Source organism: Podarcis raffonei, chromosome 16 (assembly GCF_027172205.1).
Source record: "Podarcis raffonei isolate rPodRaf1 chromosome 16, rPodRaf1.pri, whole genome shotgun sequence".
Taxonomy (NCBI): Eukaryota; Metazoa; Chordata; class Lepidosauria; order Squamata; family Lacertidae; genus Podarcis; species Podarcis raffonei.
Genome location: NC_070617.1, coordinates 17,218,123 through 17,233,340, shown reverse-complemented (window position 1 = coordinate 17,233,340; position 15,218 = coordinate 17,218,123). Strand labels below are relative to the sequence as shown.

Sequence of the window (15,218 nt, the reverse complement as noted above, 5' to 3'; positions counted from 1 at the left end):
TTGATCCAGCAACAATCTTCTTACACTCTTCAGCTGCCTTTTCTTAGTAATTGTTATGATGACCCCGCAAAGGAGGTCAGCAACTTTATTCCTGTATTGCAGATGGAGGAGTTGAGGCTGAGAAGGGAGGGGGCCTTGTCTAGGACCACCTAATGAGATTCCAGCTGGGGGGGTCTTTTGACAGTATTACGCCAACTGACCCTGCACTATCCCTTGGCTCCGTTTCCACCTAGCTTTTTGCAAAAAACAAAACAATAAAAAACCTTGGAAGAGTTGTATTTTGAATCTTCTCTGTTTGCTCTGAAAAATTGCCCCTCATCTTTTATGCATAAATGATTTTGCTTGTAGCTATACTGTATCATTTTTCTTGTTAAATTTTTCCTGTGCATCCATACTCCTCTCCTGTTACGCCAATATGGGCAGCCCTGTTGCCTGGGGCTGATGGGAGCTGGAGTCCAAAATGGCCGTGCTGGCCTAGGGCTGATGGGAATTGTAGTCCAAAACAACTGGAGAGCACCAGGCTGGCAACGGTGTATTGCATGAGGTCATGTGGGGCAAAGCACAGTACCTTGATATATATCCCAAACTCCTGTTTTGGCAGCTGACGTAGTTTGTCATCTCCCAAGTGATGCTGTTGGCTCTTAAGCCAATATTGTGATCCTCATGTTATTGGCTGCCCACAAGCTGAGGCTGTAAGATCAAAGTGTGCCACTTTGTACAGTACATAAACCTGAAACGTGTGTGCTATTCACTTGTTGACTGTCCCTGTGCCTGCATGTTTTGCAGGACAAGGCAGTAGAGAGGGCTACCCTGCTTCAGACTGCAGGAGACAAAATTGCATTTGTTATTTAGATTTGTAGTCCGTGTATTCAGAAAAGGTTCAGAAAAAGGCAACCGAAATGATCAAGCAGGTGGAGCAACTCTCCTATGTGGAAAAGTTGTAGCATTTGGGACTTTTCAGTTTAGTGAAAAGGAGAGTAAGAGGTGATGTGATGGAAGTTTGCAAAATAATGCCTGGCACAGAGGAAGCGGATAGAGAGAAGTTCTCCCTCTGACATAACGCTGAAACTTAGGGACATGCAATGAAACTGCATGTTGGAAGATTCAGGGCAAGTAAAAGAAAGTCCTTCACTAGCTCCCACAGGAGGCAGTGACGGCCACCAACTTGGGTGGTTTTAAAATAGGGATTAGACATATTAATGGTAGAGAAGGCCATCAATGGCTACTAGGCACAATGGCTCTGCTCTGCTTCCATGGTTAGAGGCAGTAATCCTTTTGAATCTGAAACCCTCAGTTGGGGAGAGAGCTCTTGTGCTTGGGTCCTGCTGGGCCTTATGTTAGTTCCTCAAACCTCGGCCATGTTGGCATGTAGCCATTTCCAGTTGCCTTTCTATTGAGGTGTCATCCCACTTGCCTGATTCCCAGCTGGATGATAATTATTATGCTAGAATAATAATTGCAAGGCAAAACATGTCTCAGAACATCTATTTCCAGCACGTTGAATCCTCTGTGGAGTTTCTTCTTCTTTTTTTGTATTTTTACTGACGTTGTTAAACATATTTTGGTTGTGTGGTAGGTGGGCGGGCAGGAAGGATAAGGGCTATTTGTGATGGCAAAGCTTGCTTCCAGAAGATAACGTCTTGGTAGCTCATTGAAGAAAACGTCACTTCTCTTTGTCAGCTTTTTGTTCCGTGAGACAAGTCATCTGTGCAGGGATGGCCCAAGAAATTATGCCGCCTGAGGCCAAGGATAAGATGGCGACTTTCCCCATTACAGGGATGGAAGATGACCAGGCTGGCAGGTGGATGTTACTTCAGCTTCCTCCAATACACCACAGGGCAGGAGACAGTGACCACATTCACACCACATATTTGAAGATCTGTCATACCACTTTGAAGAGTCCCGGCTTCCCCCAAAGGATTCTGGAACTGAATCCTGTTAAGGGTGTTGAGAGTTGCTAGGAGACCCCTATTCCCCTCCTGCTGCCACAGTTCCTGGAGTCCCCTGTGAAGAGGAATGAAAATCACTTTGGGAAAACGGAGGTGATCTGGCGGAATGAATGTTGCCTGATAAACACAGGACCTCTACAGAGCGGCTTTTTTGTGCTGTTGAAAACAGGCAGTCTTTGAACAGCTTCTTCATGCTTCTCACAGAATAAGTTCAAGGAGACGCTACAGATTAAGGCCTCCTTTTCACAGCCATCCCTGACATTCTTGCCACATAATTGTGCTCATGGGAAGCTGCTGCTGCTGATAATGCCACACGTGAAAGGAGTAATACGAAAGGGTGATGACACATGAAGAATTCTTGCATTTTAATAGCTGTTTGCAGTGACATGCTAAAAGTTTGTGGACACAGAGTTGGTCATGCAACATCATGGATGTTTTAGTAGAGTTTTCTGCATTGCAGGGTGTTGGACTAGATTATCCTTGGAGCCCCTTCCAACTCTACAATTCTACAATTCTATGATTTTATAATTGTAGCTGTGGGGGGGGGGATAGAGGTCTTTGTACAATGCTCAGCACCCTTAACAAACAGTTCCCAGAATTCTTGGGGGTAGCCGTTACTGCACAAAGTGGTGTCATGGTGCTTTAAATGTATGGTGTACATGTGGCCTAGCTTAGGGAGGTTCGGAACAAGCATACACAGCTCTATCCACACCCCGACTCTCAGTATCTGCCACCTGAGGCCACAGCTTCACCCTGTCTCAGGGCAGGGCTGGCCCTGTGGAGTAGCTGACCCAACTCCCGAGTTTGCTCCAAGGCGTCTGTGGCATTAAGCAACCCTTTTGTCCTCCTTCCTTGAACCCAGTTATATGGGACAAGCCAAACAGGGTTCTGCTTCTCCAGGAGGTGGGGAGAGCCCTCTTTCTGCAGCTTATCACTTAGTCCTTTCTTGCAAATGAGAAAGGTTCAGAAGGGTTTAAGCGATGCCGTTTTTCTGGTTTGGGGCCAAATAGAGGAAAGGGTAAGTTTTGAAATCTGCTTCAGAATTTGGAAGGTTATGTACTTGGCTTGTGCAAGATTTATTTGCTCTTTCAGAGACCTTCAGGAACAAAGCCTGTTAAAATTTTCCCTTTGTGGAAGGGAGAAGAACCTCCTTTCTTCTTCCTCCTCCTGTGCATGACCACCTTAAGCTGGATCAGCTGACATTATTGTTCCCCACCCCAAGAACATAAGATGAGCCTGATGAATCAGGTCAAAGGGGACTCACATAGTCCAGTGTCTTATTCTCACAGGGGCCAACCAGATGCCTGTGGGAAACTCACAAGCAGGATTGGAGCACAAGAGCCCTCCTCCCTCCTGTAGTTTCCAGGAGCTGGTATCCAGCATCATTGCTGCCTCCAACTGAAGTGCAACAGCATAGCCAAAATGGCTACTAGCCATCGACAACCCTCTTCATGAATTTCCCCCATCCTCTTTTAAAACAGTCCAACTTGGTGGCCATCACCGCCTCCTGTTGGAATTGAGTCCCATAGTTTAACTGTGCGCTGCATGAAGAAGCACCACTACTTCCTCTCCATTTCATTTTTAGGGCCAGTGTTCCACTATAACTAAAAAATAAATAAATTACAGGTGGACAGTATGGAGGCTTATAACCTAATAATAATTATAGACATGCAAGAAAAATAGAGGGAGGTGAAAGGGGGCATTTTCAGAATTGATGGTTGCTTATGCATCAAATAGACAACGATTTGGGAAGCAAAAGCAGTGGCTTGGGGGGTTGGGGGGGGATCTGTAGTATTTTGTCCCACAAACACACGCATAATCGCTGCAAATGGTGATTATTATTTTTTGGGACCCCTGTCTCCTTCTGTTTTACTATCACCAATTCTTTTTTAAAAGCAGGGTTGTTTTACACCCTGGGAATAGTTACAGCTATTACTAAACCATGCGGTGAACAGGATGTTGTTGCGATGACAATGATCTACACCAGTGTTCCCCATTCTGGGACTCTCCAAATGTTGCTGGACTCTGATTACCAGTCCTAGCCAGTAAGATCGGTGGATATGGACAGTGGGAGTTGTGATGCAGCAACATTGGGAGGGCACCAAGTTGGGGAACACCCTATCACAACATAAGAATGTAAGAGGAGTCTGGCTGCTGGATCAGGCCAGGGGCCCATCTATCCCAGCATCCTTTTCTCTCAGTGTCCAGCCAAAACAAAACAATCATCTATCTTCTGAAGGTTGGATCAGATAGTGTTGCTATTCAGAATGTGGCTCAAGGAAACTGGGAGCATTGATGGCTGCATGCCTGACCCCAAGACCTCTTGGCCACTGAGTGGGCGCAGCTCAAGAGAAACTTCTTCCCAGCCATGATCCATTAGGATAGTCATCCCAAAATAAATGTGGGCCTGCCTTTGGCAAGTTCCCGTTTCAGTGGTGCTCACCCAGGAGATCTGTTCTCCTAAGAGGAGCCTGCTGGGTTAGGTCAGTGGTCCTTCTAGTCCAGCATCCTGTTCTCACAGTGGCCAACAAGATGTCCATGTGCTGGGCCTTAGTGCCACAGCAAGTCTCCCTCTCCTGCGGTTTCTTGTAACTGATGCTCAACAACATACTGCCTCCGACTGTGGAGGTAGAGCACAACCACCAGGGTTTTTGCTATCATAGCCAACTTTATTGCTGGGATAGCTCAGTTGGTAGACCATGAGACACTCACTCTCAGGGTCTTGGGCAAAAGATTACTGCATGGCAAGGGGTTGGACTAGATGACCCTTCCAACTCTACAATTCTATTATTCTATGAAGTTCGCTGCCAACCAGGATGCCCGTGGGATGATGTCACAGTAAAGTGCAGCCTGTCTGATGATTGCATGCTGATGTCACTGAGGGCAAGTGAAGCAGTGCTGCTTTCTCTCTCTGCTCTTAAGTGACTGCTTTTCCGTCCTTTGATGTGGCACCCAGGATATTGCCTGAGGGAGGCATTTGAGAGAAGGTCCCTCAGCCCTCACATACACATTTTTAAAATTCATAGTGTAGAATTATTTTTCAAATCAAACTTCCACTTTGCTAGCCAATGGCCGTGACATCATCCTTAACTAAATATACAACAAAACCACAACCGAATCTAACAGAAACCTTTCTTACAAGGACAGATAAAATAGAGGGGAGTCGCATATGGATTGTGTGAATTAGATCTCCAAGTCCTCTTTACAATTAAGGGCTAACTTATCTAAATTCTTTGTCCTTATCTTCCTAGCTGCCAAGAGCATAGAGAGCGACTTTATAAGTTGTAAAATCGTTGGCATCACTCGGCAGCCACTTTCTGCTGCAGTTAGGTTGGTTTCCTGCACAAACAAAGGTCTGGATTCTTTTTCTTTGTGAAATAATCCTGCCTCCAATCCTTTCTTTATTTGCCTGCAGAATAGCTTTACCCTGGGCTGCTAACTAGCTGTACCTTTCTCTTTCTCACAATCCTGCAGACCAGATCGCATGCTACATTTTTTGCTTCCCCTCGCCCTCCCCATCCCTCCTTGTGAGCAGGAGAGCCTTGCTTGGAGCAGATTTAGCAGAATGGCCAGTTTGCTAATGCTGGTCATTTGGAAGCGTCTGTCCGGGAACTGCAGCCCAACCTATGTAAGCCGGAGCACCTGCTCAGCTCCGCCGCAGACCCTTAAAGCGACACGCTCAGGCAGGTAGCCTTTATACAGCCTTGCGGTGGTGTGGCTTTCCTCATCGTGGCAGCTGGGACCTGCAAGCGCCCTAGCACTAATTTGCCAGAGAGTGACTGGCAGAGATCAGAACAGACCTGGATGGTTAATTTGGAGGGTGGTGGGCTGTACTGCAAACAGTCATCCAGCCAGCAGTGGGGTTATATGCGGCAGGGCTGGCCCAGGGGCCTGCTTCCCTCGCCCTCTACTCCCCTGTTGTGCTTCTAATCAGCTCATTGGCATGTACAGACAAGTCCCCTCCACAGCCACCACTGTCACCAAGGGGCAGGACAACAGCCAGAAAAGAGGGTTTCTAAATGGAAGCTGTGTTCTGCTCAATTGCGCGTGCATAAGAGAGGGTTTAGGGGATGGCAGACGGATGTGTTAAGAGCCGAGCAGGACGTGCCGCTATCACTTTGACTGCGAGGAGACGGGTCCCTCGGTCTCCAAATGGCACATTAGACACATGGCTTGCGGTGTGGCGTCAGGAAGGGGGGGGCAGAGAGGCTTGCATTTGCTTTTGTTTAAACACCTTGGCTTCCAGGTAGTTTGGAAATCCCGAAAACTGCGGTTCCAATGAATCACCGCAAACAAGCGTGCCCGTGGAGCTCTGTTAGATTTGCACGCTGGCTGCCTTCCCTCCCTGAGTTCGTCCTGTTCCGCCCACTCCGTGTGTAGTTGGGGGCTATGTGTCTGCGGGGGCTGTAAAAATTATGTGCCGGCGGAACCTTAATGTTTTAGTATACATAAATTATGCAAATTGAGCCTCTCTGCACAACTCTGCTGCTGCTAGTCATGGGGAATGGAGCTCAAGTCCGGCCTTCTGACTAAGTGGGATCTTATCCAGCCACCCCCCTGGCATCTGAGGGCGTTGGGAACTCTGGCGTTGGGAACTCTGGCGTTGGGAAAGCCTGGCTGCTGGATCAGACCACTAGCTCAGTAGCAGAGCATCTGCTTGCATGCTGAAGGTCACAGATTCAATCCCTGGTGTCTCCAGGCTGGGCAGGAGAAAAACCCCCTGCCTGAAACCCTGGAGAGCTGTTGGCAGTCACTGTTGACAGTATTGAACTAGTTGATTGATTGATTGATTGATTACATTTATATCCCACCTAGAGGATCTCCAGGTTATTGCCTGGTTTTCACATGGTTCTCTTCCTCTTTGCTATCCTTACAACAACCCTGTGAGGTAGGTGAGGCTGAGAGGTTGTGACTGGCCCAAGGTCACAGTGAACATCATGGCTAAGTGGAGATTTGAATCACTGGCATAGTGGGGGGGGGGGCTGAGGGGGCCGTCGCTCTGGGCAGATTTGGGGGAGATTTGGTTGCTCCCCACAATAGGCTCTTTTCCAACCTCAACCCTCCCTTCGCTCATATGAGATGTGCTGAAACCCCCTTAGTGGTAGAGCATGTGCTTTGCATGCAGAATGTCACAAGTTTGATCCCAGCCATCTCCAGGTAGGGCAGTGCAGAATTAAACTGTGGTGCTCGCTCTCACAGAAGACAGAATGTCCACCAACTAGGATGGCTTTAAAAATGGATTAGACAAATTCATCAAGGTTGTCACAGGAGTGTGCCAGTCAGTAATTCACAGCTGAAAGTTGAAGTTAACTCTTAGTTGAGTGTCAGGCCTAATGAGCACAGCAGCTCATTCTCTGTGTTCTTACTCCATAAAAACCAGTTGCCGAGACTGAAGGTCCTCGACTCCTCACAGCTGTCAAAGTCCCCTCCTCCCCGGGGCTTTTCCCCAGCCATCGGAGACTGCATCTGCATGCAGCCAACCTCTCCTCCACCCCTTTAATGCCTCTTCTGGTTCTGGGACACACAGGGGAAGGGGGAGACACCTGTGACTCTTCACCAGCCTCCCTTATCTCTGCCTCCCTCTTCCCCTTCTCCTGCTTCAGCTTCTGCCTCTGATTCTCTCTGCCATTGACTCTCCCAGCTCACTAAGCCCTGTTAAGTTTTCCAGCTTTTGACACCTCCTCTTCCCAGTCTTTTCCCTCTTCCCACTCATCGTTGTCCCACCACCCATTCCCCGTGCTCTGAGCCTTCTTCTTTTGGTGTATTCCCAGCTGGTTCCTTCTACCATTCCTCTGTGCCCAACCAATCCGTGGCAGAGGAGAAGCCTATTAGCCATGGTGGGTGTGCCCTGTCTCCACTGTCAAGATGCAGCAAATGTTTCTGAATACCGGTTTCTGGAAGCCACAAGAAGGGAGAGTGTTTTTGCCCTCTGGTCCTGCTTGCAGGCTTCTTATAGATACATGTTTGACCACTGAGAGAACAGGATGCTGGACTAGATGAGTGTGTGGCCTGATCCAGCAGCCAGGTTCTTCTTCTGTTCCTAGATGTGATCCTGCCCCACACCCATCCCCAACCTTACACGTCACGTTCAGCGTTAGAAACTGAGATATGAAAGCTAGGAGCTTAAGCCTAGGTTATGGGTGCAACAACGGAATGTCTAGGCACACTTTTTTAAAAAATAAGTATACAAAGCTGAAAATGAATGAACTGCAGCTAAAATATTATGTTCATTTTTCACATGCTCTAGTCCTTCCCCTGCCCACCCCCACTAAATATTCTTAAGAGGGTCTCTTCTCCAGTCTTCAGAGACTAGCTGGAAATGGGGAGGCAGAAAAAGCTCCTCTTTTCCTTCCACTCTGCAGTTTTAATCTGAAAACGCAGGCGCAATACTGCGCCCAGATCTCAGAAACTGCTCGCACTAATGAAATTCCCTGTCACAAAATGCACCTAGAACAATGGGAGTTTCAGGCACTGGTCATTTTCCCAGCCCTTGCCTGCTTTCCCATTGTTTTAGGATTAACTCTGGCAAGTTTCTGGAAGTTCTGTATCTTGAGGAAATGAACAACATGCACTGGAGTTATGGATTGCTATGACATGCCATGACCCTTTGGGTTAAAGTAGATCGACTGTAAGTCAAATAAATATAGACTCAATAAAACCATTGCTCTCGTAGAGGCAAAAAACCCACGCCCCCCCCCCCAGTTCTTTTTCTCCACCTAGCCTGAGTGGCTGTTTTCCTTCCAAGGACTTTGGGGACAGGAGGGACGGCCGCCATCACCTGCATGCTAATTTTGGGTCTTGAGTGCTGGAGCTGCTATTGATTTTCGGAGGTATAAAAATAAATCTACTGTTAAACTGCTGATGTCTTTACTATATCCCCGTTTAGCTGCTATAGCACACTGCGTGGCAACAGACAAAAAGTCCCCCAGGCTGTCTTGGGGAGTGAGGGAGCCGTTAAAAAAGTTATTAGCCTTCTTAGAGAAAAGGGAGGGAGGAGGATCATCATCCTAAAACTGAGTCACAAGGGAGCCCGCCTGCTGAGCTTGGGTGTTTTTTTTGGGGGGGTTGCAGCGAGAGCTGACTCCAGGTATCGAAAGAAGCCTTCCCCAAGGTCTTGCGCTCTGAATACTTTGGACCACGACGCCCATCAAGCCTGGGGCTGATGGGAGCGGTGGTCTGAAACAGTGGTACCCAAAGTGGGCTGTGGGATAAGAGGCAAGAGGGGGGCAGGGGGGCACTGGAGGTGGGGGGCCCTCTGAGCGTGTTAATCGCTTATTTATGATTGACCAGGCGAGAGCTAGAGCAAAACACCTTCCTTCCTTTGTATTTGATATTCTGCTTCTCCCATTGCTTTCAAAGCTATTCCCTTTGGTCATGTTTGTTTGTATTTACAATTCTGAGCTGTCACAATTATTGGTAATAGCTATTGATTTTCTGATCAATTAGCTGCATTACATTTGTGATAGATGGACGTTTGTGCATGTTTGTTGAGCACTTATATAGAAATACTTAATCCTATAAATTTTCTTCACCCTTATGTTTTCATTAGTAAGAATGCTTTAAAGTATTTTTCATGCAGTATCTGGTGTCACTGGCTCAAGTTCAGTTTTATTGAATTAATTAAACTGAATAGTTTTAATTGGGATTTTGAAACAATGCACAATTTTTACTGTTTTGAATCGGAATCGTAGCGTTGGAAGGGATCACAAGGGTCATCTAGTCCAACCCCCTGCAATGCAGAAATCTTCTGCCCAACATATGGCTCGAACCCGCAACCCTGAGATTAAGAGTCTCATGCTATAAATTTTATTGCATTATAATCTTATTAGTGCTTCGCTAAAGAACCCATGAATCTATGAGAGGTGACCATGGAACTGCTGCCTAAAAACCTCCAATGAAGGAATCCGCCACCTTCTGGGGGGGTCTATTCCACTGTCCAAAAGCTCTTACTCTCAGAATGTTCTTTCTAATGTTCAGTCGGCATCTCCTCTCTTGTCATTTGAATCCATTGGTTCGGGTCCTTCCCTCTGGAGCCACAGAAAACACATCCATCTCCCATGTGACAGCCCTTCAGAGGTAGTACATTTGACATCATGACACAAGTAGCTTTGCCCTCCATGAATATGTCTAGCCCCCTTTTAAAAGCATCCAAATAACTGTGAGAAAGCTATCTATGGGAGAAGTGGCTTTGTATGTTCAAGATGGTAAAAAAGTGTCAACTATCTGTTTCCCTCATTGAGGTTAAGGAAAAGATCACTGGATGCTTGCGCCACTTAAAGCCCATCTTGACTCCACGTTGCTGTGAAGGCCCCTCCGAGTGCCATTTTAACTCTGTATCCCATCAACCTGAGATCTCTGCATGTTTGGAAGTGATTTAGAGTGCGGTGAACAGCGCTCAAGTGTACTGGAGTGCATTACCCAGCTTCTTTCTGCCTTTAACTGCCACCTGGAGAACTATTGCATTGTTTAACTTTCCTGGAAGGAATAAAGCAGTTTTGACTACTGCTAGTGGGGGGGGGGACCTTGATGGGTGAAGGCTGGGCAGTTGCTTGGGGGGGGCTGCTCAGCCAGGTCCCTCTTTGAGTCTGGGGGCTGCTGCCATTGCTGCCACAAGCTCTGATGTGTGTGGGTCTGTGTCAAATTTGTGCTTCGTGGTCCTACTTGAAGGGTCAGTGTCCTGTCCTGTGCACATCAGTGTTTGTGAGAATGCCTTAAAGCTAAGCCTGCTGATCTGTCTCTTTTTCCCCGCAGATGTTGCAGCTGCGTTTTGCCAAGGGAGGGGTGGCCTTCTTGGCCCTCAAGCGGCTCTCGCTATGCCCTGCTGCTTTCCACAGCACCCAGCGCGTGGAATACAAGCCCATTAAGAAGGTGATGGTGGCCAACAGAGGTGAGTTGGGGCTTTGGTGGGTGGAAGCTGTTGGGGACCATGACTCCTGTGCTAAGCCATTCTCATTCCCCAGCAGGATCTGTGCCACCCTCCCCCTTTTGATGTCCAGAAGGCACCTCTCCCCCAAAGGAGCCATAACATTCGCCTAGAAGTCTCTGTCTAGTACCTTGGCCCCTTTGTCATTCCAGATCAGAGACTTCAGCAACACAGAGGTCAGACTCCAGTGGCACCATGGCCACCTCCGTGCACAGCCAAGGCTGGAGACTCCATAAGAGTGGAGCTCCAATGCTGTTTCAGTAGCAGTCATCTTCAGACTGAGCTGCAGCACTAGCTTGGTCGCTAGCTGCTCCTTCTTCTGTGGGAGGAGCCTCTTCAGTTTAAAGTGGGGGGCAACCTGCTTCAGCACTCATTGACCCTGGAGAGGCTGTGGTTCTATTAGGGCAGCACAGCATCCTCAGGTTACAGAGGCAGCCTCACAATGGTTCCTCTTGCAGATGTGCTTCTGGTTGGCTTGATATGTCTGAGGCTGGCCCTCCCTCCCTCCAAATCCCCAGCCACATCCCTAGGGCCATGACAGGAATGCTGGTTTTTGCATGTTCCCGGGGTTATGCACCAAACCCTGAAAACCAATGCCAGCCTTGAACACTGATTAAACCCTGACATCAGGGCAGTATATGAATTATAGAGATAATAAATAATACATAAAAGAATCCTGGAAGAGGCATTTCATTGTGTGTGAGAGAAAAAGGGTACATCTCCTTCAGGACATTTGAAAATTAAGGTGCAGGCAATGCTAATTACTAAGTTGTCATCAGGGCAAACTATATTTTAATTACTGGCTCTAAAAGTGTTTTGGCTTATCTTAATTATTGTTTTTAAGTTTGTTTTTATTGTTTTGTGTTTTATGATGTTGTTTTAAATGTTGTAAGCTGCCTCGAATCCCTACTTCAGAGAAAGGTGGGATGTAAATGCTTTAAATAATAGCAACAACAGCAATAATAGAATTGTAGAGTTACAAGGGACACAAGGGGTCATCTAGTCCAACCCCCTGGTACTTGAAACTAGAGAATCCCTGACAGATGGTCATCTAATCCCTTTATATATATATTTTTAAAATAATTTTTATTAAATGATTTTATGTTACAAAAAAACATTACAACCATACTACCACAAAATATAATTGAGAAATAAAAATTACTTACATCAATATTTTGTATGTTATTTGTTATTTACCGTCTTATTTCCTCCCAAACATTCCATACAACACACACACACACACACACACATAATAATAATAATGAAAATAAATATTTTTCCCCTTTTATCTTACAGAATCTTTTATTCAATTTTGACTTCCTGTCAAGTCCCTTCACATATGTTTTATCTTACAATTGAATGTACACAAAACAATAAACCTTTCTATATAAATTTTCCAATACAGTGGTGCCCCGCAAGACGAAATTAATTCGTTCTGCGAGTGTCTTCGTCTTGCAGGGTTTTTCGTCTTGCGGAGCACCGCTATTAAAGGCTTAGCGGATAAGCGGTAATTGACAGATAAGCGGCTTAGCGGCTATTAACGGATTAGCGGATAAGCGGCAATTTGCAGATAAGCGGCTTTCAGAAAAAGCAAAAAAATTGCAAGAACCCGAAAAATTTTTCGTCTTGCGAGACAACCCCATAGAAAAATTCGTCTTGCGAAGTGGCAAAAAAATCGGAAAGCCCTTTCGTCTTGCACGTTTTTCGTTTAGCGAGGCATTCGTCTAGCGGGGTACCACTGTACATTCAGAAAACATAATAAATCCTTAATTGTTATCCACCTCCTTTTACTTCCTTTGTCACTCAAATGATAGCACGGAGTCAAAGCTATTATTGTATTTTTCAACATATCTTCTATAACCATCCATTTTTTCCGCATCTAACCCCTTTATAAAACCCTCCAATGAATGAAAGTCCACCATTTTCTGAGGGAGTCCATTCCACTGTCAAAACAACTCTTACCACCAGAAATTTCTTTCAAAGGTCTAGTCTGAATCTCTCTTCCCTCTGGGGCTACAGAAAAAAAGCTTGCTCCATTCTTCCACGTGAAAGCCGTTTGGGTGTTTCAAGGCAACTAGCCTATCACTTGTTTTCCAGGCCAAACATAACCAATACCCATAACTGTTTCTCATAAGGTTTGATTTCCAGACCTTGATCATCTTGGTCACCCTCCTCTGCACACATTCCAGCTTGTCAATATCCCGCTTAAACTCTGGTGCCCAGAACTGGATGCAGGACTCCAAGTGGGGTCTGAACAAGGCAGAGTAGAGTAGCAGTGTTAATTCTCTAGATCTTGAACACTAGACTTCTGTTGATAGAATAGCATTAGCCTTTTTTGCTGTTGCATTAATAATAATAATAATAATAATAATAATAATAATAATAATATAGGCTGATGCTTGATACCTGCAGTTCTCCTGGCTGCTAAAATTAACTTAATAATAAAATCACCCGATTGATCAATCAATTGAGGTATGTGCTGAGTTGATCAAATGGTGTAGCTGCTTCCACATTGCAGCCCCCCTCTCCCCATTTTCGTGGGCACTCAACGTTTGTGTTTTCCAGGGGAGATTGCGATCCGGGTGTTCCGAGCATGCACTGAGCTAGGCATCCGGACGGTGGCTGTGTATTCGGAGCAGGACACAGGGCAGATGCACCGACAGAAAGCGGATGAAGCTTACCTCATTGGCCGGGGGCTTCCCCCTGTCCAGGCCTACCTGCACATTCCGGACATCATTCAAGTTGCCAAGGTAAGAAGGACACTGGCTCTCACTGCCGTGAGTGGAATGAGCTATGGGGAGGCCAAGAGGGCTGAACCCTGAACCTATAAAGGAAGCTGGTGGTCTCTATGTGTTCTCACCTGCTTAAACAAGCATTCCCCCCCCCCCCCCCAGTTCTCAGCTGCTGCCTCTTCCCCAGCTCTTCATCTCTTTGGCACATGGACCTATACTCTGCTCTAGCTAACAAGAAAACATGACCCAGAAGTTCCCCCTCCCCAGTCCCCATGATTGACAGTGCCAAGGAAAGGGGGGGGGAGGTTGCGTAAATTCTTAGGAAGAGCCACTTTCCTTGGCTTGCATTCACAAGTGCATTATTAACTCACTTTGAGGTTTCCCCAGTTGGAAGAGAAGTTCTGGTTTTAGCTGCCAAAGCGATAACCTGCCTTTGTCCTCTTGCTTTTCATGTGCACAGTTAAAGCTGGCAAAGGAAATACTCCGCTAACAAGGAGCGAATGTTGGAGGAGGCCTGGAATCCACAGGGTTTGCCATTAGCAGTGCAGCTGCAGCGCAGCCTCGTTGACGCTGAAACAGTTGCAGGACCTGTAGGCACTTTGTTTGATAAGCAGCGGGAGAGTTTGGGGTGGTTGTGAGTGGTGGGTCCCTCCGCCTCTGTGTAGGTTAAGTCTCCCATTGTGCCCATGTGGGAGAAGCTGAGTTCTGAAAGGTTCAGGACAGATAAGCAGTTGGCTCCTTACCTCTCTCGCCCTGACCTAGCCACTGTGATCCATGTGACGGTCACCTCCAGGCTTGATTATTGTAACTCACTCTATGTGGGGCTGCCCTTGAGACTGACCCAGAAACTCCAGCGGGTGCAGAATGTTGCGGCGAGACACTCCATGGGGTCCTCACCATGGGATCACATTCACCCGGTGCTATACCAGCTGCACTGGCTCCTGGTGGAGTACAGAATCAGGTTTAAGGTGCTGGTTTTAACCTTTAAAGCCCTATATGGCCTAGGACCCTCGTACCTACAGGACTGCCTCTCCTGGTATGTCCCACGGAGGACCTTATGGTCTTCAAATAAAAACATCTTGGAGATCTTGGGCCACAGGGAGGTTAGCCTGGCCTTGACCAGAGCCAGGGCTTTTTCGGACAAGGCCCCGATCTGGTGGAACACTCTGTCACAAGAGACTAGGGCCCTGCAGGACTTGACAGCTTTCCTTAGGGCCTGCAAGACGGAGCTGTTTTGCCGGGCCTTTGGCCAAGGCACAGTCTGACCCCCCCCCTCTCTTTCTGTAATGCTCATAGAACTCTAGCCCAATGGTTGCCATTAATTTGATTCTGAATTGATTTTAGAATGTATTTTAATTAATTGATGTGTAATTTTATGTACACTGTGCTATTTTTACTTGTTGTTAGCCACTCTGAGCCTGGCTTTGGCCAGGAAGGGCAGGATATAAATAAAATTATTATTATTATTATTATTATTATTATTATTATTATTATTATTATAAAAAGTCCTTCACACAGTGCATAGTTAAACTGTGGAACTCACGTCTGCAGTAGGCAGAGATGGTTACCAACTTGGATGACTTAAAAATAGGAATAAACAGTTTAATGGAAGAG

The 15,218-nt window shown here is 46.6% G+C and overlaps 1 protein-coding gene across 5 annotated transcripts in view; it reads left to right on the top strand.

Annotated features, from left to right (window-relative positions):
- The window catches only part of PC (pyruvate carboxylase), a 260,020-nt gene that overhangs the window by 50,814 nt on the left and 193,988 nt on the right, over positions 1–15,218 (top strand). For all 5 annotated transcript variants that reach the window (XM_053369882.1, XM_053369886.1, XM_053369883.1 and 2 more), the window contains 2 exons: positions 10,701–10,836; positions 13,438–13,622. In XM_053369882.1, coding sequence (XP_053225857.1) covers positions 10,701–10,836; positions 13,438–13,622 — 321 coding nt within the window. The remainder of the gene's footprint in view (positions 1–10,700; positions 10,837–13,437; positions 13,623–15,218) is intronic.